Below are 23,588 nucleotides of genomic sequence, written 5' to 3' on the forward strand. Positions count from 1 at the left end.
GAATCACTGAGTCCCGGTACAAACCCTTCGGATAAAGGAACCCCTCCCTCACCTCACCTGATCTCTGCCCAGGGCAGCTGTTCACATTCATGTACCAGGACCATTTAGAGCACCTCCAAGGAAATGCTCAGCAGACACTACTGGGCTCCACTCAGGGACCCTCAGATCCCCCTACCTATCTGTTCTAGGCAATCTCTCACGAGTTGCTTTGTCGCCAGTAGTTGTCACTGCAGCCTTCTTCAGAGGCTGCTTGGGCTTCTGGAGCTCCCATGGCTGCCTGCGCAGAGGTCCAGAGACCTGGGTATTTCCATCCCTTCCCACCCAGCCCCACCCACCTGGAGGCAGCCTGGAGAAACGTCTGAACATCCAGCTCCCTTGCCAAGGCAGGACTGACTAACCCTGAGGTATATTTAAGCTCCAGACCTTTCCACAGGATCCAGGTGAGCCTGGGATGCTTAGTTTCTTGCCCTCCAGTCCTGCTTTACCCCCTCTATACCCGTTTCTCCTGGGAGCAATTCCTCATAAGTCCCTTGTGCAGGAACCCTGGTCTCCGGAGCCCAACCTAAGACAGACTCCTTGGGCTTCTTTTCTCCTTCTAAGTCCCCTCCTGGAGGACTGCTCATGGCTTCCCAATCTCCTCCAAGTAAGACTTGGTGCCTTGTCATTGTCTCACATCCCTGTCAAAGGACTGTTAGACACCTGCCCCAAATTGTACCCAGATTCTTCTTCAGGAATTCTGGTTAATCAGCTTCGGGCAATACATCTGTAGGGTGATGCCAACTCAGAGGTAATGGAGCCATTTGGGAGAGGTTATTTTGGGACAGGCCACTGGCAAGGAAGCAGGGTGGTCCTTCTACAAACACACACAGGGAGAAGCAGACATTCCATCCCCTCAGGAACCCCTGTACCTCGGGAGAGACGCCTCACTGCTTCTGTTGAATCTCCTGCTTGAATTTCCCCAAGTGAAAGGTCTGTGACCAGGCAACTATAGACATTCGTTCAATGTCTCAGACTTCTCCCATCACTCACTGTCCCCTCTGAGGCTAAGACTGTGAGGAAGCCTTGTAAGGCTACTGGGCTGCCTGGGCCAAGTCCTGCCTGGATGAGTCCAGGGTGGGAGCTGTGGACTGGAGTGGGTGGGCAGGATCCTGGAAGGCATAGGAGCAGTCAGTTTCTGGAGCTTGGGACAGAGATAGAGAGTGGAGATGGCCTAGTAGGGGATTCAGCTGATTCTAAAAGAAGACTGTGTCCCCAGCAACCACCAGATGTCATGCTTACGGATGGAGAGCCATCAATACTTTGGAATGGGTAACATTTAGTTTTCAAGATACCACTGTACCTTTAATTTATTAGCTTTCCATAAAAACACATAACATACACAATCTACAGTATAGAAAGTATAATTTACAAAAATATAAAAATATTGCTTATTTTTTAGTATTCCAACATATTACTGCATGTGTTATTTCAATAAGCATGTTTAAACAATGCACACTTAACCAGCATGCTCACCTCTGTGGGGAATGGACTCAACTCCCTCTTTTTTGTTTTAAAATAAAATATATATTAAGAAAAAGAAACCAAAATTGGTTATAGGTGCATATTGTATGTATAAAAGCTTCTGCAGTGGAGTTTGAAAGAAAGCATCCATTTATATCATTATTTAGGCCCTGTTTTCCAGTATCAATAAGTGGCCTGAAGTGTTTTAAACTGATTGTTTAAACAAGGTTCTTTCCACACGAAAGGTGAGGGTTCCCTCAGGTTTGCCGTCTTCTTTGCAACTTATGAGATGATGATCACCAAAGCCAACACTCTGGACACATTCGGTTTGCAGGCCTTCAGAGCAGACGGCATGTGTGGTGGGCAGCCTTCAGGCCAGGGCTGATTCCCAGATTCCTTCAGGGGATTCAGACTGGCATTTTAGAGGCTCAGTCAAAGGAAAACCCAGATTGATGCCCTGGGGACAGATGCTCCTGGGATGCAGCAACGTTGCCTGTGAGCTCTGCCTTGCATTTGCAGCTGCACCCCAGTCAATCTCTGACTCCAGGGCCTCTGAGGACACTGCTCTGTGGGGCGCGGGGTGGAGGTTTCCTTCCACCCCAGAGCGGCTGGTCTTACCGGCAAGCACAGGTCTCCACGGACATGTTGGGGTACACCTTCAGGACCACGTTCCGGTTCTCATCCAGGAAGAGGACGCCAAGGGAATTCATCTTGTCAGGAACGCAGCAGGGCTCTGGGACACCTGGGACAATGCCCACAGCCCTGACAATGCTCTGGATGGTGGCGTGATTGGACGGGCGGACGATCTGCAAGGCAGGAAAGGAGCGTGGTTACTGGGGGGCTCTGCCCTCACCCACCCACTGTGCCATCTGCACGTTCTTGACTCCGGCCTCAGAAAAAGTGTCAACCTAAAAGAAAAGGTGAGATCCCAGGGCTGGTACCCCTTTCCTCCCAAGTCAGCCTCAGACTGAGTCCCAGGGAGGTTTGCAAGAGCCTCTGCCTTCCTGACCCTCAGGCTTCCCAGAGGGAAGCCACATCCCCTACATGGCACTGGCCACTTGGGGGCACCTGTGCCTCACACATCCGAGGAGCACCTGGAACTGGGCAGGAGCATTTAGAGGAGAGGCTGAGGGACGTGCCCAGCCAGTTCTACCTGGGGCCACAGATGCCTAGGTTTACATTCCTCACAGTCTGGGGAATACAGACATGTTTCCGTATGATTGTGTTCTTAGCACTGAAGGGGAAAGCCTGCACGCTCGTGTACGGCAGAGTGATGGGGCTGGACACTGACATTTTCTAGCTGGGTCTGACTGCAGGTGCCAGATGATGCTTCACCTGCGTCACTCCTTTTTGTCATCCTATCAGTCATATGGGGTTGGTGTTACCTTAATGGTGAAGAAATTGAGGCTAAAAATGACTGAAAAACTGGACCAAGACCCTTTAGTTAGCATAGCCAGGCTTAGAAACCATGCCCGCTGGGGCCACACCAGCTCTCTTCCTCTCCCCAGGCAGCCTCTCACATCCAGAAGGGTCCCAGTGGCAAGCACAGACAATGCCGTTCCTCAAGTACCTCTGACAAGATGAACAGGACCAAGCCACATGCACTGCAGTGCATCGCCAGCCAAGGAGAGTTTTATATATAGCATGTTGAAGAGAAAGGCATCCTGTGTGGGGAAGCCAGGAGGAGAGGGAGGCAGGGACATCTGATTTGCGGGGTTCAGGCTGGTGTCAGGGAAGGTGGGAAGGCAGCCAGCTGGGTTGACAAGGTAATTGTGGGGTCAGCCAGCTGGAGCCTGCTGAGTACTCTTCCTAAATCTGCTAGGTCCTTCTAGCAGACGCCTTTCTCTGTAGGGCACCTCCCTTCCCCTCTCTTGCACGTGTACGGCTTTGTGGAGAAACCCCTTAATTCCCAAATAGGGTAATGCCGCCCTACGTCTGGGTCTGGGATTTCCCAGCTGGCTGATTTATTTAGGTTCGAATTGGATTTATGCACTGACTTCCTTTCTTGGAGAGGAAGGCATGACCTGGAATTCAGCAGAAGAGCTAAGCAGGAGGAAAGTGTGCGTGTGCGCCCCGAGGGTGGACATCAGCTGGCAGCCAGCCCACCACAGCTCAGGCAGTGGGTGGGGAGATGGATAGACAGAGCCACAACGCAGCCTGTAGGGAAGGTGAGAATCTGAAAACATTCCCAGCACAATGGCTGAAACAGCCCCATGGTATGTGTTCTGCAGACTCCCTCACAGTGAGAGCTGTTGTCACCTGGGTCCCTGTCCTGAGTGGGAGGGAGGAGGAAGTCCTTTGGGAAGCCACTGAGACCAGCTCTGTGTGGGCGGGGACGAGGGGTGGGGGGGAAGTGTCTACTCAACCTCTAGATTGTTGCTTTGTGGGAACACACACCTAAGGAGATGCATTCTCCTCTTTCCAAAGGAAGAAATGTTCTGATTTAAAATTTAAATTCAACCAAGTCAACACTTTCAAAAGCACAGCTCAACCACATCAGTCTGTGGGTTGTATCCACCCAATAGGCTACCTCGTTGGGACCTCCGGCTACCTATTCCCTGCCTCCAATAGATGGGAGGTGTCGCTGGGCGGAACACACCCTACCTTGGGCATAGGGAACTCGCAAGCTCCTGCGCAGTAGTAGGCGTCAAAGGATTTGGGCGAGATGATCCATTCATTCCACCCAATGTCTGCAAAGTCCACCTTCAGATACCTCCGCGAGCAGACTCTCGGCTCGTCCCACTGCTTCCTCCGGGCTTTCTGCATCGTCTTTTCATCGAAGTGCAGCATTTGCGACGAAGCCATGAACACATCCTGTCCTTTCTTCTTGCGGTCCTTGCGCCCCGGCCGGGGCTTCAGCGCCCGGAAGGGGCTGGGCCACAGTTCGTGCTTGTGGTAGTGCTGCGCGTGGGGGGCTTGGGCTGGCCTCTCGTCCAGCCCTGGCAGCTCGTTGTCCTGGAGGGGCCCAGTGGCCTGTGTGGCCCGCCGCACGCGGGGGTCTGCAGAGCTGTTGGGGGCTGCGCGGGGCTCTGGGTCTCCAGCCTGGAAGGGGTCATATCTCTGCAGTGTCACTGCCACACTATTGGGCTCTGAGATGGCCAGGTCATTGGCATAGATGAGGATGTAGGGCGCATGGGGGCTGGGCCTGGGCGCCCCGCGGTCCTTCTCCCCAGAATCCAGCTGGGCGGAGAGGAGCAGCTCGCCATCCCGGCGGGCCGCCTTAACGATGGGGGAAATGTCTTTGGCCTGCCACAGGCCCCGTGGTGGGGGTGCCAGGGCCATGGCCCCTCGGAGCAGCCCCTGTGTGGCTGTGTTCTGCGAGAGGCTGCGGAAGAGCAGGTGCTGGCGTGAGGGTGGGCCTGGGGGCAGCAGGCGGCAGGACGTGTTCTTAGCCCGCTGCTTGCATGCCACCTCGCGGGCCCGGGGCCACCTTGGCTCTGAGTAGAAGTGGAATGTGGCCGTGAGGATCATTTCCGAGTCCTGCATGGAGGTCAAGTTGAAGAAATACACAGCCTTCTGGTTGATCACTTCTGCAAGGGAAGGACAGACCACAGCCTGTTAGGTTCTTTCCTGCACAGGACCCTGTGCTCACAGGGTCTCCCACCCAGGGCTGGGATGGAAGAGGAAGACCCATTTAGGGAGCATTTCCAGGCCAGCCAGGCTGTCCTCTCCTGTAATCCTCACGTTTAACCTGATGAGGGCGCCCGCTGTTAACCTCAATGAGTGGATGAGGAATTAAGGTCAGAGAGACCAGGGATTATCAGTATTTCATTGCAAAAGAGAAGACAGTAGCAGCAGACAGCGTAGGTGCCGGGCCTGCTGGACCTTAAAACTCCTGTCTGGCGGCCCATGCCCCCCCTCACCCCCACTTCAATGCCTCTCAATGAACAAATTAACAAATTATCTCTGACACCTTCATTACTGAGACAAGGTGGGTTCAGGTGTTCAGGTTGGGTCGAAGCGCTGCTTACAGCAGTCCTCCTGTATTTGCACAGCCCTCTCTTTTAAATATATTAAATATAGCCAGTATTCCAAATGAGGGGAAATAAGTAGACAGCCTCAACTTTTCCTGCATTCTGGGTGCCTTCTGAGGAAAACTGGCATAAGAGCAGAGCCATTTGGGTGTCTGCTGTTTGTTCTGCCCAAGGGCTCTTAAGTTTGTTTTACAAAAAAATAAAAATAAATAAAGATTTTACAAAGAAAGAAATCAGGGTTGCACAAGGTCACTCAACACGATTTCCAATGTCCAGGTTGCTCTCCAGAGGCCTAAATCATGATAAAAACCAGGATCACTCAAATATCACATCTGCAGCTCGAGAATGATCCAGCCCTTGCATCCCTGGGGCTGTTCACCACCCCTTCCTTCTCTCCTGGTTCTATCAGGTGTACCCCAGGGTTCAGGGCCACGCCCCCTCATCTGCAGCCCCAGGATACTGCCTAACCTGGCAGCATGAGTTCTCTGAATGGCCAAGTCCACTCTGGGGTTCCGATGGGAGGGAGGAGTCATGCTCCAGCCTCCCGGTGATGCTGTGGACAGGCAGGAAGTGAGAGCTACCAGGTAGGCTGCCTCCTTCCTGCTGCTTACTCCTGCTGCCAGTGTCAGTGTGCTGGGCACAGCTGGGGGAGGAGCAGAGCTTCGGAGGGCAGGACTGTGTATGTGTGCAGGGATGCTGGGTTCTCCAAGGGCATGTGAGGGGCCACCTGCACCCATGGGATCAGCTGGATTTTTTTAAAACTAAAACCTTCAGTTTAAGGTTAATTGTTTCTACTGGGAAGGAGGCATAATTCAATTGGGAATTTTCATATACTCTTAAGGGACTATGAGAGAAAGGGAAAAAAAACACATTTATGGAGAGCCTGGTAAATGCCAGTCAAGGCTGAAGTGACACCCTAAAGATCCTGCATATCTAATTCTCAGAACAAACGCGCAGAGAGGTGTAGCAGCCCTCCACCCCCTCAGCGAAGTGAGGCCCGCTCCACACATAAGGAATAGTGCGTGGTCTTAATGCACATTTAAATTTGGCTTCCCCAAACCCTGCAGTCATGGCCTCGAGTCCTGCGTTTCCCAGACCTCCCAGATCACTGCCTTCCTCTCCTGGACACGACTCAGGTCTAGGACAATGGGCCCAGGAATTTGCATTTTACCCAGCCTCCCCGGGGATTCTACCCATCAGAGAACTTTGAGGAGCACTGGTGGGCAGTGGCTGTGGGTCTGCAGCATCTGGACTGCCCTGTGGGTGGGGTGGAAGTTCCCCAACAACACAGCCCTCCTACCCCCACACTAGGAAAGGCCACACAGCATTCTCAGGCTTACTTTCCTCATCTGCTTCAGAGGGACAACAGAATCTCTCATGTGATTGTTTGGAGGATTAAATAAATAGCATATGTAAAGTGCAGACACAAAGGAGGAGCCCCCACATGTGGTTCCCTGTCCCTTTCACCAAAGGACCAGGGCTGGCAGAGCGAGCTCCTCCTCCACCAACTCAGGCACCTCCTACTGAATGATCCAAATATTTGAGTTGTGGCCCAGCCAATACAGCAGATAAAAGTGTTTTTCTCTTATCCAGTTGAGTTTTAACTCTATTGTTCTGCTGGCAGATTCCATGCCCGAGAACACTGAAGAAGTGCTAGGACAAAGAGCTGTCCCATCGCATCTCAGGAAACCTGCGGCCCTCAGCAAGGAGGAAAAGGCCGACTGGAGGAACAGAGATGGGGCTCCCAGTGAAAAGCACCTCAGCCCCCCTTCCAGTGACAAGGTAAAGGATGGGCCTGAGGTTGGCATGGCCTAAAGCAACACGCTGGGAGGTTTGCTCTCTGAGTGGCAAGAAAACTGGCTTTCCTTGGAGGTTACTTCTGCACAGGGTGTAGGAAGGAGCACAGCCAGTGCTGCCACGCACTTACAATGGAGGACCAGAGGGCATGCTCATAGAGTCAGATGGAGAGGAACCTTCCAGCCCCATAGATTGCACTCAGGGCAGAAGTCCTTCCTCCATTTGGCTGAAGACCTTTGGCCACAGGGAGCTGCCCGCACTAGGCAGCCTCCTGCCTGAAGACCCGCCCTGCTGGGAACTGTTGAGCTGGAGACAGGCCAACCCTATCCCCGCATGAAGGGACACAAGCTGGCCCTGCAGGCATGCAAAGGTAAATGCCAGGCAGGCACTTGCCTGAAATCTCCCAGCTTGGATGAGCCTATGCCTCAAAGGAGAAACCCCAACGAGAAGTCCCTATTTCCCATGAACCCTGCTGGTGCCTATGGCTCACGTCTCATGGTCAGTGAGAAAAGGTCATCTTCCTCTCCCACCTTCCCTTCCTCCCTCCTCTCCTTTTCCTTTCTTCCTTCCCCTTTTCCAATAAACATTAAGGAAACTCCCACTCTGGGCTAAGCATTGGGCTGACTGGGGTCCTCGCAAAGGTGGTTAGCGGTGTCCCAGAGGAGCTCAACTTCGGGATGCTGCAGACAGGGAATTGTGGCAGTGCCCATCTGCAGTGCAGTCACAGCTGACAAAGCACTGTCCACATGAGCCCGCAGGTGCTGGTACACTCACTCGTAGGTTACTGCCCCACTCGGAGCCCGCCATTGTCCCAACATAAAGCACCCCGTTGCGGAGGCCCTACTTGCTCTGGCCTGCGTTCCTTGACTCCATCTCCTACCCCCACCCATCTCTGCCCCAGTCCCCCTGGCTTTGTCGTCCTTCTGACATGGAACTTCCAGTCTCAGGGCTCTGCCTCTGCTGTTCCTTCTGCCATCATCGCTCGTCTTCTGGGCATTGCCGCTTCAGGTCTCTGCTCAAATGGCATCTCCAAGAAAGGGTGCCCTCGGCTCCTGTGCCTGGAAGAGCAACCCCATCACTCTGTCTGTCCCTCGCTTCATTTGTTTCATGTCACTTCCCAACATTCTGACATATATTTCTTTGTTAGTGTTGCTCTTTCCCCCAGAACACAAACTCCAGGAGAGTCAGGGCTTTGCGAGCTTTGTTCATTGCTGTACCCCTAGACCCCAGCACAAGGCCTGAGTGGCAATCAGGGCTCTGAAGTACGTGTTGAATGATGGGGGAAGGGTGAGGTCTTGCTAGATTGGTCCACTTCAGTTAGCAAATGGGGAGTTCCTGGCCTGCTGCCGTGGGGCTCAGCAAACATATCCTGAAAGTAGTCCAGAAACGTAGAACTCATAATGCAGATCTAGTTGGAGACCCTGGGAAGCAGCATCTGTGTCCAGTTACTTCCTCTTAAGCCTCCGTTTTCTCATCTTTAAAACAGGAATACTATTATTTACCATTATGGAGCTCCAAGCTCCAAGCACATATGCATCTTGATTCCTCATTATCAGCAAGGAGAGCAGGGATGGGTCGCTCTTTCTATGGACAGAAAGATGGCACTTCAGAGAGGGTCCATTACTTGCCTAAAGTGACCCAGCTGGTAAGGGACAGAGCCAAGACATGCACCCCAAGCCCACACCCTTTGATAGAACCATGATCTGCCTAACAGTGATTATGTCCTGTGAATTGCAAAACGTTTTGAAAACACAAGTCAGTATTTGAATGTTTTTGAGTTGTGACTCTCCAAGAAAGAAAGGACTCACCTTATTTTGACAAGCTGCTCTCCCTATGGATCTTTGGGAATCTCAGAACCCTAAACAGGTCCACTTTGCTGGGTAATCAGCCTCCTTCCCAACTCAGTGGGGATGGGGCTGGAGTGGAAGAGGCGGGGAAGAGGCCTCCTAGCCCCAGGGTCCCCTCAGGCACCCTCATGGCTGGTCCTCAGGCCAAGAGGACCCTTGGATGGCTCTACCCTATAGAAACAGAACCCAAGCCACCTGGATACTTGTCCTGTCATCCATTGCCCTTGCAACAGCCATCAAGGTGACCAGAGTGAGAACGCCAGTCTGAAGACGCAAGCAGCAACATAAGCTGGAGGAAGGAAGTGGTGGGCCAGCCAGTGGTGCTACACAGAGAAGGGAAGAGAACCAACATGGACCATGGGGTCTTTATTCAGGCAGGCCCCAGAGTCAGGGTTTAAACCTTGCATGCATCACTTACTAGCTCTGGTGCCTTAGGCAAGTCATGGAACTTGTCTGTGCCTCAGTTTTCTCATCTGTAAATCAGGCAGAATATTTGTTCACACCTCCTGAACTTGTGAGATCCTCTCTGCGGGTTCGCTGCATGGTGCTTACACCCAGCACATGCTCAGAGCATGCTGGCCATGTGGCATCACGAGCCACTGCTGCACTCAGGGGGCCGTGACCCTGAGCACTGTGACCCCTCACATCACGCTCATGTTTCACAAGGAAATCATCTATTATAGATGAAGGGTTAGTGTCCTCCCTACATAAAGAACTTCCACAAAAACAGTCAGTAACCACAAGATGGCCATGGGGTTTTGAAAATTAATTTGGGGAATGTAATCAATAATGTTGTAAAGATTTTATAGGGTGTCTGATGGACACTTGTTTCATTAGGGAGACCCCCTCAGGGATGATGTAGATGCCTGATCACTGCATTGTACACCTGAAGCTGAAGCTGAACAATAATGAATGTCAACTACAAGTTTATATATGTATGTGTGTGTGTGTATATATATATATATATATGTATATATGTGTATATATATGTATATGTATATATATGTATATATATGTATATGTATATACCTATAAGAAGCGGAGTACAGCATTAGGAATAGAGACAGTGGAAATGCAATGGCTCTGTGGATGGGGGAGGGGGGTTCACACAGTGTGAGGGATATAAATGATAAACGTCTAAGTATTACTTTGTCGTGTGCACCTAAAACTAATTAAAAAAAGAAAGAAAGAAAAAAAAAAAAAGAACTTCCACAAATCAGTAAGGAAAAGACAGGAACCCCAATTGCACGAAGTAATTTCCACAAGATAAACTGCAAATGGGCAATAAACATGAAGTCCAGGGTGACTAGAAATTAAAAATAGAAGGTAACCTTAAGTGAGGATATAACAAACTTTATCTGCATATTGAAAATATGATCCTATGAGGGTAAAAACAATACACGTATTCCACCAAAATATTAACTCTAGTTATATCTGAGTGTGTGGTTAAGGATGACTTCTTTTTGTTTTAATTTAAAAAAATTTCAATTACAGTTAGCATTCAATATTATATTAGTTTCAGGTGTACAGCATAGTGGTTAGACATTTATATAACTTATGAAGTGATCCCCTTGATTAGCCTAATACCCAGCTGACACTATACATAGTTATTACAATATTATTGACTATATTCCCTATACTGTACTTTACATCCCCATGGCTATTTTGTAACTACCAATTTGTACTTCTTAATCCCTTCCCCATTTTCACCCACCCCCTCCAACACTCCTCCCATCTGGCAACCATCAAAATGTTCTCTGTATCTATCAGTCTGTTTCTGTTTTATTTGTTTGTTTATTTTGTGTTTTAGAATTCTTTCCTTAGTTGTGATTTTCTATGATTTCTAGATTTTCCCCAGTATGTATGCATTTCTTTTATAATCTCTCTCTCTTTCTTCTCTTCGTTCTCCTCCCCTTGAGTCTCTCCTTCCCTCCTCCTTCCTCCCTCCCTCTCCCTCTCTCTTCCCCCTCCCCCTCTTTCCTCCTCCCTCTCTCTTCTCCTCTCCCACTCCCTCCTTCTCCCTCTTCCCCCTCCCCCTCCCCCCCTCTCCCTCTCTTTCCCCCCTCCCCCTCCCTCCCTCTCTGTACACACTGTACACTCCCCCAATGCCTACAGGAAACTGATTGACACTCAGGGCCTTGATGTCCTGGCTGTGTCCTACTGGTCCACTTCCATCTCCTGCCTCTCTCCTCATCTTATGTCCTCACTGGAAACAAAGTCCTCAGTTCCACGTATACAGTGGACTGCCTCACTTCTACACCTGCCTAAACACCGCCTGCCCTTTCTGAGTGTGTCTGGAGCCTCACCAGTCTGTGAGGGCTTCACTGACCCCTACCCAGGGCCTCTTCTCTGCTGGGTCAGTGCTGTCCCTTGAGGCTCCCAAAAGACACCCCAGCCCTTTGTCAGACCACCTGTCCTGCTGCCCACATTCTTCTGCTTACTCCTTTCCTCCCCACCAGCTCCTGAACATTTCTGGGCAGGGCCAACAATCTATGCATTTTTGTGTCATCTGGTCTTACAGGCCCTGCCACCTACTGAGGTGCTTAGGAAAGACTTGGGGAACTGAAATAAACGTGACTATGGTATTGTTGCCAGATGAATATGTATTATTACACCCATCAGGCTGAGAGAGGTTAAATAACTTGCACAATATCACATAGGTGGATGGAAAGCTTACATTTAAATACAGGTCACTTGGGGCAGGGGTGTCTAATATTAACCCTTAGGGTCAGGCTCGGAGGCTCTCTCCACTGATGTAGACTTAATAAGGAACAAAACGCCCTTCAGGGCGCAATGGAGGGAGGGAGGGGTGGCTGGAGCAAAGAGAGTACAAGCTAATTATTGTCACTTACATGTGCCAGGCACTGTTTTAAGCACTTGGCATATCTCAGATCATTTAAAAAACCTTATAAGAAAGGGACAGTTATTAGTCCCATTTTAGAAGTGAAAAAACCTGGGTCATGGGCAAGTTCAGTCCCTGGCCCAGATCACAGACTCGGGATTTGGAACATGTCAGTCCAGCTCGCAGCCTGAACTGGGAACCTGAGCTCTGCTGCCTCGTGGCAAGTGAGGAACACGGTTCTACTGTGACAAGGGCTGCAGGGACTGATGCAGTTATTGTTCAGGAAAGGGTGCCATCCCACAGAGGCCACCATCTTGGAGCAGGCTGATACTGGTCTTATCTAGGACTAGAGCTGGAACCTCCTATTTTTGTACCTTATCCATAAGATGAAGGGTCCCTGGCTAGGCTCACACCTCCTCATAGTAGGGTTGTTGGGTCAGGAAGCAGGCACCTCTGAGGGCTGGCAAGGGGCCGGGTATGAAATAACTTAAGTGAATGAAGGGAGGCATCTGCTCTGTGCCAGGCACAAAACCCACCTTATCCCATTGAATCTTCACCTCCTCACTGTACGCACAAGAAACCAATGCTCAGAGAGGTAAAGTGACATGCACCACAGCACACAGGCAGTAGCTGCTAGAGTGGGGACTTGTACTCATGGCTGTCTAATGGTTCCCCAAACAAGTGTTAGATTTGTTAGACAGTCCCAGACTGGTCCAGAATAATCTCCCAAATTGTCTGTTCCACCTTCTGTCTCCCAAACCTGGGGCTTAGTTCTGATGGGGGTGGGAGAGGGAGATAACAGTGAGAACAGTATTAGCCTGGCACCTGGGAGGCACCAACCATTGCCACTGTGAACAGCCCCATGCCCTGCCTCTGAAGGACTGTTTCCAAGTCCTTTTCAGGGCTAAGATCTTGTGCTTCAGTCGCTTGTATTACCCTTATTCTGTGAAAACAGAGAGACAAACTGCACCTCCATCCTGGGGCTGCAGCAAGTGGTGGGGCTCACTGAGCATGCTCACCTCTTGTTGCAGCAGTGAGCTTGTAGGCCTTGCTTTCCTCAACTGCAAGGCTTTGAAGACTGACTTAATGGGTACAAGGTTAAGTCTACATCTATATGAACAAAAATGCTTTGTACTCTTAGGGCAACAACACACACTAGCACCTAATCTGGCCAGAGCTGGGTCTGGGCTTACACACATTACCTCATCTCAACTTTTCTGCAGCCCCACAGGGAAGATACTGGCATGACTTACCCATTTTGTAGATGAGTACCCCCAAGTCCAAAATGCTTTAATGATTTGCCCAAGGTCACATCCATGCTAGATGATTCCTGAGTGGCTTAATTTAATAAGGATGCTGCAGAAAGGGATCCCAGGTGGTGAATAAAAGGTACCAGGGAGGATGGAGTTAGATCTGGTTGACCTGGAGCCCACGTGAGTCTGCTTGGTGCAGAATGGGGGACAGGGTCTCTCTGTGGTAGGTGCTCCCCAGTACATGGCTATGTGAAGCCAAGCTGCCCATGTCTGAGGCCATGGATGTTACCTTGAGTTGCACAGCCAGTAACCAACAAGTGGCAGATCTGACCCTAGGCTGTCTGGCTCCAATGTTGGGCTTGTTCCTGATGGTCTTTCTCCTGATAAATGGCCTCCTTCTTGACAAGGGCTGCAGGGGACCTTGACCCACATTTTCTAGATGGCATTCTGTGACCATGAGTAGTCTCCATGACAGCCAGGGTCTTCCCACCACCCCTGCCACCAAGCTGCACCTCCTTTCTGCACCACGAGGCCTGCAGAGGTAGCCCAGCCCAGGGCAGACAGCTGAGATTGAAGTCTGGTGGTGCTCTCTGGCAGGGCAGGGAGGGTTGTGCAAGTAGCCTCTGTCCAGCTCCATTCAAGGTGTGGAGAGAGGGGAAAGGATCTGCCCAGGTGGGTGGGGTCCCCTGGCCCAAGCTTCAGGACCCTTCCTCAAAAGCCCCATAGTCTGAACACTTCATGCCAGTACGCCGCAGTCCTGGTACCCAAGGCAAGGCCCCAAAGGGCCTTCTCAGTCCACTCTGCTTCCCCAGCCACCTAACCCACTGCCTCCAGCTAGAGGTTCACACCCCCTGTCTGGGCCCAGTGCCTGTAACTTCTGTCAGGGCTGCCTGAGAGGCCCTCCTCATCTGTCAAAGCCAACACAACTGACCCCTATGACATAGATCCTCCACCCATGAGCTCCCCAACCCAGTCCCATCTCCATCCTGTGCTTAAAGACTTGTGTATGGAGTGCTCCGTGTCTAGCAAGTGTGACACCCTCCCAGGCCTGGCAGCAGCGCAGGAGTGGGAACTCTGTCACTCTGTGCCACTTCGGTTTCCCCACTGGAGGCCGAGGGGCTGGCATACAGAGCTTGGTGAATATTTAATGAAACAATGAATGAATGAGTCAATGAATAGAAGGAAGAGGAAAAGCAGAGGTGCAGAGGTGCAGGGGTGGGAGGATGGACAAGTGAGGAAGAGGGAGAATGAGAAGAGGGGTGGGGGGGGTCCTCTACTTACCCAGCCTAGGACGGAAGCTGCGGACTGTGTTGCCCCCTCCAGGCCGCGCGCCCCTTCGACTGTATTTCTCATAAAGCCTGAGCATGTGGACAGCTACCATGTCCTGGGCGCCCGGACCCAGAGCAGCGGCTGCGTCCCCCAGGAACAGCTGGGGGGCCTTGTCCCCCACCAGGCCGTCGGCAGCAGCGCGCGGGGCGGACCGGGCCGGGGCCGTGTGGCTGCTGCCCGCGACCCGGATCAAAAGCAGCGGCAGCAGCGAGAGCAGTTGGGACCCCCGTCCGGGGCTGGCTCGAGCGAGGCCTCGGGCCATGGTGGGTGGCGGCGGCGAAGGGTTGTAGCCGGCAAGGAGAAGAGCGCAGGCGATCCGAGGCTGCGGACAGACCCTGCAGCTCGAGGGCACGCGCGCAGCCGGGGCAGCCGGGGGTCGCGGGGCGCGAGGCAGAGCGGAGCAGCCAGCCAAGCGCGTGGTCCGTCCGCGCAGCGCGAACCCCAGACCAGCGGTCAAGTCCGTTCTGAGCTCTGCGCAGCGGAGCGCGAGACGGCGCGCTGCCTCCGCAGACTCGCGCCTCGAAACTTTGCAACCCAAGGCGCGGCGGGCTCCGCGGGTTCGAGGGGCGGGGCGGGGCGGGGCGGGGCAGCGCGCAGCGCCCTCGGGGGGACTCGGCTGCGCACCCCTGACCACTGGGGCTGCCGCCTACACTGCTGTGCCTGGCCCGCTGCGGGTGCCTGCGCCCAAATGTGGATACGCGCGCGCGCGCGCGCGCGCGTGCAGGGCTCTGCACCCGAATGTGAGGCCCGTAGTGTGGGGGGCGTGGGCGTGGGCGAGCGCGCTCCCCACACCCCTGCGGAGAGCCGGAGACCGGCGACCCAGGCGGCTCCTGTGAGTCGGCGCCGCAGCCTGCCTGGGGCTATGCGGGGGCTGGGCAGGTTTTGGAGGGGGGCCCGCCTGCTGGGTTGCCCCTGCAATGGCATGCGATGACTATGTGGTTGCAAGATGACAGCTCCCCCGTGAGGACCCGAGAGGGGATGTGTATGCGCCCAGTTGCCCTTGAGCCAGTGTGTGTCCAAAATGCAAGAGTGAGGGGCACACGGATCAGCACTGGGCAGCCTTTGAAAAGAAAATTGCTAACCCCAAAGCTCTACCAACCAGGGCAACTGGAACAAAATCCTGATTAAAGTTCAGAGCGGGTCGATTAGCTGATCCTGGATTTGGCGACAGTGAGCCCAGTTATTGAAGAAACACATCAAAGGTCCTTGCTAATCTTTGTACATGTAGTCATCAAGATCGTTCTGAGGAAGGACATGGTTTCAAATGACTTTACAAAACGTTTTCAAAGCGTCAGAATAGGAGGCGAGAAAGCAGTGGCTATCCCAAGAAGGTTTCACGATGAAGTGAGGGTGTCATGAGTCCCTGGCCCACCTCCCCTTAGCTTAGCCCTGGGCAGAAGGTCCTGAACTTCATCTTGCCTTTAGCAGGGTTTCTTACCTACAGACAGAATTTCAGGGGGTCTGGGAATTTGGGTGGGGGGAAAATTACATCTTTATTTTCACTTACCTGTAACGGAAACTTAACATTTCCTCATATTAGAAACTCAAGCAGCCAACCACAGTGGTATTAACCATACCGGTGACTTTGCCACAAGTAGCCGCCCTCCACATATATCATATGAGAGTTTTCTCATATTTATCAAAATATCTTTTTTTGCTCTTCACTATTCAGAAATTGAAGTAGCTGCGAAGCCCTCTACTAGCTATTTAACGAATTAAAAAGGCACATACATTACTATGATGCAAAGTTGCTTTTAAAATATTCTGATAATTATACTTTAATGTAATTGGCTTCCTTTATAAGTCAGCATATTAAAAACATTCTTTTTGAGGTGGGGTCCACACCTTCTTCAGACTGAGAAAGGAGTCCAAGGCCCACACAAAAAGTTTATGAATCCTTTTGCAGGAAGGAAAGGACCTCTTCAAACCCGTGTTCTTCCATCAGGTCCAGGATGCTGTCCATGCTACATTTCAAAGGACTATTTGCAAACTTGTGAACACGCTGTTCCCTTTACTTGGTAACTTGGGCTTCCTGAGCCAAAATAGTTACTTTTCTTGGAGGGCTCACAATGCAATAATTGAAAAATTGCTGGAAAAAGCTTCTGTTGGTGTGTAAAATACAACCCATTTGTAATTTTGAAAAACCTTCCTTGCTGTGTCAAATTAGAGGCCATCCTATTGAGATTCTCTGAACTTCAGGCCTGCAGCTTTTGGAGAACTGTAGAGAAGCATTTTATTGGTTTTGATAATAAGCACACATCTCATTCAGCTTCCCGTTCCTATAGCTCTATTTCTTCTGTGAAAATTTTCAAAAACAGTTTGCTGGAGGTGAGATGATGAAATCCCAGTCTTGATCATGATGCATCTTTCCTTATAAATGATCCACACCATCTTTTACTGCTCCCTCCCCCACTCCCATCCCCACTTTCCTCCTTCTCCATGTGTCCCTCACTTCCCCTCTGCCCCCCCTTTTTTCTTCTCCCCCAGAATGCCTCTGACCTGTACCGGCTGGGGGTAACCTCTGCTCATGGGTAGTTTTGTCTCTGCTGGGTCCATGCACAATCGAGGCCTGTGAAAAGGGGAGTGAGCCTGCAGGAGACCGGGACACGCTGGGCTATTCTCGATCTGTGTCCATTAAAGCCTTCTTACTCTCCTTAACTCATTCCCACTCCATTCAAGCCAGCCAGAGGGTCAGGCTTTAGCCGGCACTAAAACCTGTAGAGTGCAGATTCGCTGACATTGTTGGGAAAGAATTAAGGCGTCAGCCAGGGACGGCTAATATTTCTTGCCTCATTTTATTGCTGAACAGCGGGACTGTAAAGTCTTGAACACTGGAGCACGATGGCCCCCTTTCATGTAGCCGAGATGATGGGATAAAAATGTGTTTGGTGAAGCAATTCAGATTACCACCGGGTCACATCCTCGCTGGCTCCCAGCATGGTCTGCAACAGCATCGCTAAGACGAGAAACAATTGCTGTGCAATTTCAGCTCATGCAGAACAGTGTTTCTAGCGTGGAAATGAGGCTAATTGTGGAGCTTGCCAATGAGAATGTTTTGTTTTTAATAGCTCAGCCTGCAGCTCAAAATAAAAGTTGAGATGGCAGACTGTGGATTCAAGTCCTGAGAGCTGTGATTTCTGACAGCTTCCCACTAAAATTATCCCGTTTCTGGGAGTATCAGACACTAGTCTCACCAAGGGCGCTGAGGTCTTGAGCTTGCCATTTGGAGTGGAGAGTGCTCTCTCTGGTGAGGTGAGAGGTTCTGAGGACCTGCAGTCTTCCAGGCCTCTCTGCTGCACACTCTGGGTTAGCAGGGGTTCTTAAGCTCAGAAAACCCTGAGGAAGGAGTGAAGAGGCTCAAGAGTTACAAAGCTCTATGCCTGGGTAAAGGAGATAGAAAACCCTGGACAGTACTGAAGAGCACGCTCATTTCGTTTCATCCAGAACCTCTCCCCAAGTAACACCACATGAAATGTACCCGAGCAATTGCTTCATGATATTTTCCAGCTGATTTGTGGGAGAGTCAGTTTGTGGCTCGAACTAGTTCTGTCACTTTGGGCCAGCCCCATTGCCTCTTTGGAGCCCCAGTTTCCTCTCTTTAAATGAGAAGGCTGACCCTCCCAGGCTCTGTTTCAGTTTCCACACTCTATGCCTGGGTCTGTGACCTCATGTCAACCCATTCTTGAGGTGAGAGGGTCCACATGACCCTTTGGAGTCAATTGGGACGAGGTTTGTGTCCCTCTTTTCACCACTAGCAAGTTACTTGACTTCTCTGGATGTTGGTTTCTTCAGCTTAGAAATGGGGACAAGAGCAGGGTATTATGAGGATCATTGGTAAGGTTTTAACATAAGATGGTACTAAATAACATAGCTCCTTGTTCCTGTTCTTTTTATTTTTCTGGTGTTCAAAAGAAGTTGTAGCCTATTTAAAGTGGAACCAGATTATGGGAGATTTGATGAGAGGTTCAGCCTGGTCATTCCTTGCTCTGCAGAAGAAATACATTTGTTAGCACACAGTGCCAAGAGCTGAAAAGAAAAAGAAAAGGAAAGAGAATGTTTTCCTTAATTAGGAAGTCATAGACTTCTACTAATGAGCCTTTATTATCAGTATCTGTGGATCCCTGTCCAAAGATTGGGGGGATGATTCATAGCTCCTCATCTAGATTTCCAAAGCTCTTGGCACTTAGGACAAAAGAAATGCCAGCGAGTCCCTGTTCCCATTTGGGGCATGAGCCGTGAAAAAGCGGCTGGAGGGTTTGCTGGGATGCTAGAGACAAGAATCCCCGGGTCTCCCCAGGCCTCCGGGCCCAAGTGTAATAAATCTGTGCAATAACAAGCACAAAGGACTTTATAATCAATGACAGATTTTATTTTTGGTCTGGCAAAATCCATCCGTGGAGTTACCATTTTATGGGGAAATAACTACCCACTTTGTGACTCCTCCTCAACCCATATTCTCTTTCTGAAAGTTGAGAAAAACTCTGAGAATCAAAGTCAGCTCCCTCGAGAACTGTGGCAGGAGAAAGCATGACTTCCCTGGGCGGGAACCCAACTTTCCCGTTACTTCCTAGGGTGGCTTGGGCCATTCATTTCTGTTTTGCTAAAATACCCGTGACATGTGAATAAGCCAGGATTATAGAACATTGTCTCGGTCAGTAATCTGAGCCAGCACGGGCTCTGGGTTGATGAAATATAGTGCTCTCTGAGCAAACATGGGGATTGGTATTACTTCTTGTTAAAGCTCAACAGTGGGACTATTTAGAACTGACGCATGAATGCTGCACTGTGGGGAGTGACAATTTGAAGGGAGCCGACTTGGGGGAGGGGGGCAGTGCTGTGTGTGAGTTGGCCAGAGCAAGCCAGTTAGGAGACATCTGCGGGGGAGGCAGTCAAAGGGACACAGTAGAAATTAGGACCCCTTAGGGGCTGCTCAGACTCCTTACAACCCCCAAATAATCTTCCTCCAAGCTTTGCAGGAGGGAGAAAGCCTCCCGTCTTTGTCATGGTATCCACGTCCTTATCATCCGTTCTGTGTCTCGGTCTGTCTCTGTCTCTGGAGAGCCTCTCCCTGTGTCTTCCTGCCCGTCCTCACAGTACACTTCCCAGCCCCCTCCTGCAGTGCTTTCCTACAGACATGCTGTGGCAGCACCCAGGACCCAGACTCTCATCCCCCAGCTTCCAGGACAGTTGTCTGTGGATGGCTCACAGCTGCCATCCAGGAATTGCCTCAAAGGGGACCCAAAGCTGTCTCCTTCCCTGGCACAGCCCAAAGGCAGTGACTAGGCCCTGAGGGCTGCAAAGGCCTGGGCTCCTTGCCCTAAGGCAGGCCAGCTCTGCACAAGACCCCCCAGCTCCAGGACACCCCAAGGGCTCTGCCGAGATTTTGTTGCAGCCGCATCACATTTACCTTCTCCCTCTGACCAATCTGGTTCCCACAAACACTCGCCCACAAACTTCTGCATGCATATTTTCATCTCAGAATATGTTTCCTAGGACACCTAACCCAGATAGTGAGTGATGTGAGGAAGTGGGCTCCAAAATGGGATATGGGGGCTGAGACATCTGCTCCCCAATGACAAAGAGGGCTCCTGCAGCCTCCAGAGGGTAACTGGAGTCGAGATAGCCCTTGGCATGTGCTATGGTGATGTGGAGAGCTCAATATCTCATTACTAAAGGTTCAGGGGAAGAGGACATTGGAAAGAAAATGGAACTGGTTGGCTCTTGCTGAGTGAGATGGATTCATAGGAGATAGATAATGAGGGTGATTAATCACTAATTTAAGGCGAAGTGTGAAAAACAGAGAGCCTTCTTGGCAGGATATAAACAAACGTTCATCTCTTACATCAGCTAGGCCCAGGACTTTGATTTGAAGGTAGCAGAGTTCCAGTGATGGTTAAATTCTCAACCCCAGCAAGTCTGCTATGCCAAAATCAGGGCCCTGGTCAGGGAAGGGGTACAACCCTGAGACTTGGATGGGGACATCTTGGTTGATGCACTTGAGACCTTAAAACCTGATACCTGCTTGTATGCTCTGGGCCTGCGGGAGTGGCCCATGGCCCCCGAGCTTGTGGGTGATGCAGACATAACATAATCTACCCACACCTCCCTTCCTGGCTGCCCAATGAAACCTGGGGTCATGGCACCACATTACCCAGACATGGAAGTGCTGGGCTCCTCAGTAAGGAAAGTACTGTAGATTGAAGGGTCTTCATACATGTCAACATGTACCAGCAGGACGTGGGAGAGTATGATTGGGATTGGATCCTGGGGGTGCTGGATCGAGGGGGTCAAGTTATAGAGTTGGATGAGGGAGAGTTTATCAATACAGAAGCACTCTCCAATGATGCAGGATTTACACCATGGCAAGGGCCCCAGAACATGGGGCTAATATGCTTATGGGTTGGCTCTTGGATGCTTGGGAAAAGCAATGGCCTGCACTAAGTGACGTTTCAATGCCAAAATTGCAAGGTAAATGATAGAAGAACAGATTAAAATCTCAGAGAAGTGAACGTGCCAGAGTGGAAATAGTACATAAGGCCAGAAAACCAAGGGCCTGTATGTGTAGTGGGAGGCTCAGAAGATGCTTCATTAACCAAAGTGACACGTAATTCATTGGTGCTACCAAGGTCATGTAAAGTTCAGTGATGGCTGTTCTCTGTAGGGTAGGGCTCAGGGTAGGAAATGTAATTGCTAAACTGGGATTCCTAGAAGAAATGGGACAAAAGGATCCCAAAATGATGGAGTACTTAAAAGCCCAAATCAAGGTGAGTACAGTTATCAAATGAGAGACACAGTCAAAGTACAGAGTGCCTAACTCACATGGAGTTACAGAGGTACCTACTAGAACATGGAGTCCCTAGGTGACAGATAGATGGGCAACCAACAAGAGTATTGTTCAGTTTGTGCAAACAAAATGAAAGCAAGGAGGCTGAGGGCATTTACCCCAAGAAAAATCACACACTCTTGCCCAGTTTCTGGATCTGAGTCAGTTTTTAGGCCTGGAAAACATTGACTGGAGAAGTTGGGTCCCCAGGAAGAAGGATCCTGCAAAAACACAGCAAGGGTGAATGCTGGTGATTCAACTGTACAAGGGGGGAGGGGAACATCTGGACTCTGCAAGGATGGATGGACACAGGATCTAAGTTGACTCTGATACTGGGTGCCCAAAGCATCATTAACCCCCTGTTAGAGTTCTAGGAGGCTAAATAACGAATGGATCCTCGTCCAGGCCCAGTTCACTGAGGCCATGCTCTCATCCAGCCGTCATCTCTCCAAACCTCAGGCATAGCTAGAATGAACATCCTTGGTAGCTGCCAGAGCTCTGCATTGGTTTCTTAGCCTGCAGGGTAAGAGATGTGATAGAGGGAAAGGCAAGTTAAAGTTTGCAGGGTTACCATGGTAGGGTAGTCCAAGGGAAGCCTCTGAAACTGCTCCCTTACTCCAGCCATGGCCAGAGTGAAAAATCAAAAGCAGTGTTACGTCCCAAGGGCAATAGCAGAGATTAGCACTATCCTAAAAGTATAAAGGATGCTTCCTCAGTCTGGCCCAGACAGAAACCAGACCAACGCTGGAGAATGACAGAATGCAAACTCAGCCAAGTATAGTGTTAATCTCCCCACTTGCAGCATCGGTGCCTGAAGTGGTATCCTAGCTAGAGCAGATGGGCATGGCCTCGGGTATAGAATTTGCAGACTTTGATCTAATGAGTGTGTTTTTATCCATCTCTTTCAAGAAGGAGTTAGAAGCAATTTGCATTCACATGTGGGCATGCACCCTTATACATTTACTTGTTTGTGTATTTATTTCCCTAGGGCTATGTTAACTCTATCACCTTTTTCATGATAGATCCAATGGAGCTGGGCCATGTGGATAGTCCACTGAATACCACATTGCTCTCTGCATTGATGACATCGTGTTAGTCAGACTAAAGCAGTGAAAAGTGGCAAGTACTTTGGAGACACGGGTAAGACACATATGCTCCAGAGGGTGCAAGACAAGACCGATAAAATTTTGGGTGTCTGCTGCATCAGTGAGACTATTGGGGGACTAATGGTTTGAGCATGCTGGGACATCCTCTCTAAAGCAGACAACACCTTGTATCTTATACTTTCCATCTCTGAGAAGGAAACACAACTCCTGGTAGGCTTCGGGTTTTGGATACTACAAATACCATCATTGGTGACTCAGAGGGACACAGAAAACTGCCAGTCTTGAATGGGACCCAGAGCAGGAACCTGATGCTTGGACCATGCAACCTGTCAGACCTTGTGGCATTAGAGATATTGGTGGAGGAAAGACACCATGTGCAATTTATGGCAAGGCCTAACAGGAAGATTTTGGAGCAAGGCCAGTCATCTGCAGCAAAGAAGTATATGCCATTGGAAAAGCAGTTCCCGAGTGGCTGCTGGGCAATGGTGGGTATATAAAGGCTAAAAATGGGACATCAGGTGATTGTGCAACCAGAACTGCCCATCATGAGCTGTGTTCTCTTAGTTTCACCAAACTGTGAGTCTGGCCAGGTGTAGCAGTGATTCTTCAATGGATGTGGTCCATCTGAGGCTGGGCCTGAGCAGTGCCAGGGATGCAATGAAGCAGCACGAGCAGGTGGCTCAGACCTCCGTGCTATCCATCACTGTTGCACCTGTTCCTCTCTCTCAGTTCACACCTATGGTCGCATGTGGGATCCCTGATGATCAGCTGATGGAGAAGGAAAATGTATGAACTTGGTGTAGGCTCAGTATCTGGGTACAAACTGAAAATGTACTTCTACTGCATTACACCTCCACTCAGGGGTAGCCCTGAAAGATAGCAATGAGAGGAAACCCTCTTTATGGGCAGAGCTTTAGGGGGCACATTTGGTCATCCACTTTGTGTGGAAAGAAAAGAGACCTGAGGTAAGAATACAGGTAGATTTGTGGGCATTGGGAAATAGCTCACTTTGTTGATTGGGGACCTGGCAACAAAAGTCTGAAATATCAAGGATAAAGAGGCCTGAGGGTGAGGCATGTAGATGGATGTACAGGAGTGGGCAGAAAGTGAGAAAATC

At 50.5% G+C, this 23,588-nt stretch overlaps 1 protein-coding gene across 1 annotated transcript; it reads right to left on the reverse strand.

The window, feature by feature from the left end:
- Positions 1-1,314: 1,314 nt before the first annotated feature.
- GDF10 (growth differentiation factor 10) lies at positions 1,315-15,234 on the reverse strand. The gene is made up of 3 exons (XM_019718070.2): positions 14,495-15,234; positions 4,105-5,030; positions 1,315-2,306 (listed from the first exon to the last, which is right to left on the reverse strand). The coding sequence occupies exons 1-3, from the start codon at positions 14,802-14,804 to the stop codon at positions 2,115-2,117; spliced, it is 1,428 nt and encodes a 475-aa protein (XP_019573629.2). The 5' UTR covers positions 14,805-15,234; the 3' UTR covers positions 1,315-2,114.
- Between the last annotated feature and the right edge of the window lie 8,354 nt (positions 15,235-23,588).

Source organism: Rhinolophus sinicus, chromosome 15 (genome assembly GCF_057876585.1).
Source record: "Rhinolophus sinicus isolate RSI-liver-muscle chromosome 15, RSI-T2T, whole genome shotgun sequence".
In the NCBI taxonomy this organism is placed as follows: domain Eukaryota; kingdom Metazoa; phylum Chordata; class Mammalia; order Chiroptera; family Rhinolophidae; genus Rhinolophus; species Rhinolophus sinicus.

What these genes read in the sequence shown, in the direction of transcription:
- GDF10 (XM_019718070.2), bottom strand. Translation starts at nt 14,804, where the DNA reads ATGGCCCGAGGCCTCGCTCGAGCCAGCCCCGGACGGGGGTCCCAACTG. An exon ending in CAGCTTCCGTCCTAGGCTGG is followed by an intron (nt 5,031 to 14,494) that starts GTAAGTAGAGGA and finishes CTTCCCTTGCAG; the next exon opens with AAGTGATCAACCAGAAGGCT. An exon ending in GCGAGTTCCCTATGCCCAAG is followed by an intron (nt 2,307 to 4,104) that starts GTAGGGTGTGTT and finishes CCTGCCTTGCAG; the next exon opens with ATCGTCCGCCCGTCCAATCA.